The sequence below is a fragment of the Priapulus caudatus genome, unplaced genomic scaffold (assembly GCF_000485595.1).
Source record: "Priapulus caudatus unplaced genomic scaffold, Priapulus_caudatus-5.0.1 Scaffold11954, whole genome shotgun sequence".
In the NCBI taxonomy this organism is placed as follows: Eukaryota; Metazoa; Priapulida; class Priapulimorpha; order Priapulimorphida; family Priapulidae; genus Priapulus; species Priapulus caudatus.
Window position 1 is genome coordinate 1 of NW_014589015.1, and position 2,018 is coordinate 2,018.

At 45.5% G+C, this 2,018-nt stretch overlaps 1 protein-coding gene across 1 annotated transcript; it reads right to left on the minus strand.

Moving 5' to 3' along the window:
• Positions 1 to 43: 43 nt before the first annotated feature.
• On the minus strand, positions 44 to 696 carry LOC106820352 (cytochrome c-type biogenesis protein CycH-like; the record flags this gene model as incomplete). The annotated part of the gene is made up of 1 exon (XM_014824878.1): positions 44 to 696. A coding segment is annotated over exon 1 (653 nt), but the record flags the coding sequence as incomplete, so codon positions are not given.
• Positions 697 to 2,018: the final 1,322 nt, after the last annotated feature.

The following is a 2,018-nucleotide window of genomic DNA, read 5'->3' on the forward strand; positions in this document are numbered from 1 at the left end:
CTTCTCGTGCTGCCCTTGTTGCTGCGCCGCCATTCCGCCTAACCATAAACCCGTGACACTATTAGGCTCAATAGCTAAGGACTTCTCAATCAACTCTGAAGGCTGACCTGAGATATCGCCTCCATTCTTCATTGCTTCAGCATCTGCTAGAAAGAGCATGACTTTAGCGTCCTCTGGCTGTAAGCCAAGGAGCTTTTTATACGCTTCCGCCGCATCATCGTAGCGTTTTAACGCCATGTAAGAACGCCCTAGCATGTACCAACCTTTGGGATTGTTTGGCTCATCATCTAGTTTCTTACGTAAACCTGTCACCATTGCATCGACATCAGGCCGACCATCCGCAGTCATCGGCACTTTACTCGCCACTCTGGCAACCTCAGGGTCAGCCGCTTTGCTATTGCCAAAAGTTGCATACATGCTGACACCCACAATAGGGACAAGCAAAGCAATAAGCGCCGCGCTAATGAAAGTGGGCTTCGCATATTCACTTTTTTTACGCATAGCGCTGCCTTCAACGTCGGTGTAAAGTGACTGCTCTAACTCATCACGACGTTGTTGGTAGGCTTCAACCTTCATCTCCTTGTTGCTGAAAGATGTTTCAAGCTCTGCAAGTTGTTCTTTGGCGATTTGAATATTTTGATCTCGACGATCATCGACTTCAAGCTCTGTTTTCTTCAACAAAGGCGGAAGAATCATAATAAGGGTCAATGCAATTAGCAGTACAACAAAAAACAAAAACATTGGAATGTGTCCTAAAATATATAATCGGGAGTGTAGAGCAGCCAGTAAAAACAGGCTATTTCATCAAATCACGCATGGATTCACGTTGCTCATCATCCAGTGAGACTTCTGACATCTTGGGTCGTTTACGCAGGTACCAGACTAAAAAGATCAGGCTAATCAATAAGAACAGCGGCGGCCCTACCCACAGTAGAACTGTTTTTAGATTAAACGGCGGTTGGTATAAAACAAAATCACCGTAGCGCGTCACCATATAATCCACTATCTCATCACGTGATGAACCTTGAGTGACCATATCGTAGGTTTGACGACGCAAGTCTTGTGCAAGTTCGGCATTGGAGTCAGCAATGTCATTATTCTGGCACACCAGACAACGCAGCTCTTTAACCATGCGCTTATAAAGCGCTTCTTGTTTGGGATCATCAAAGGTATAGGTTTCAATGGTTCCTGCTTGAGCAAAGACGGTAAACAGTAGCAAAAAACCAAACGCAAAGTTATAGAATGAGCGTCTCATCAGGCTGACTCCTCACGTAGTTTTAAGACCAGTGGCACTAAAATATCCACTACTGCTTGCTGTGTGATCGGCCCCGTGAATTTGTAGCGAATGATGCCCTTTTTATCCACCACGAAGCTTTCTGGCACACCATAAACGCCCCAATTAATTCCCGTGCGTCCTTCAGTATCCACGGCAATAATGGCGTAGGGATTACCTAATTGCGCCAACCAGCTCAGCACATCCGTGCCATAATCTTCCGTGCCGTAGTCTTTATAGTTAAGACCTACCGTGGGTACTTTATGATTACGAATAAAGTTGCTTAACACCACATGCTCTGCACGGCATGACACACACCATGAAGCGAACACATTTAACACCCACACTTGACCTTTCATGTCGTCAACGGAAATGCGTTTGTCTGCTTGATACAAACGTGGCAAATCAAACGCAGGAGCAGCTTTACCAATAAATGGGGATGGCACGTCTTTGGGATCTAAGTTCAAACCCTTGTTGAGTAATATCGCCAATAGCACAAACAGTACAAGGGGGAGTAAATAGATCTTTTTCACACCGTCGCTCCTTTCTCTGCAGCACTTCTTCTGCTAGCGCGTTCTTTCATGAAGACTTTACGTGTACGTCTGTAACGTCCATCAAATGCCGCTAGCAAACCACCGATAGACATTAAAATGCCGCCTAACCAGATCCAACGTACAAAAGGTTTATGGTAGATACGGAAACTCCAAGCCTCTTTACCCAGCGGTTCGCCAAGGGCAACGAATAG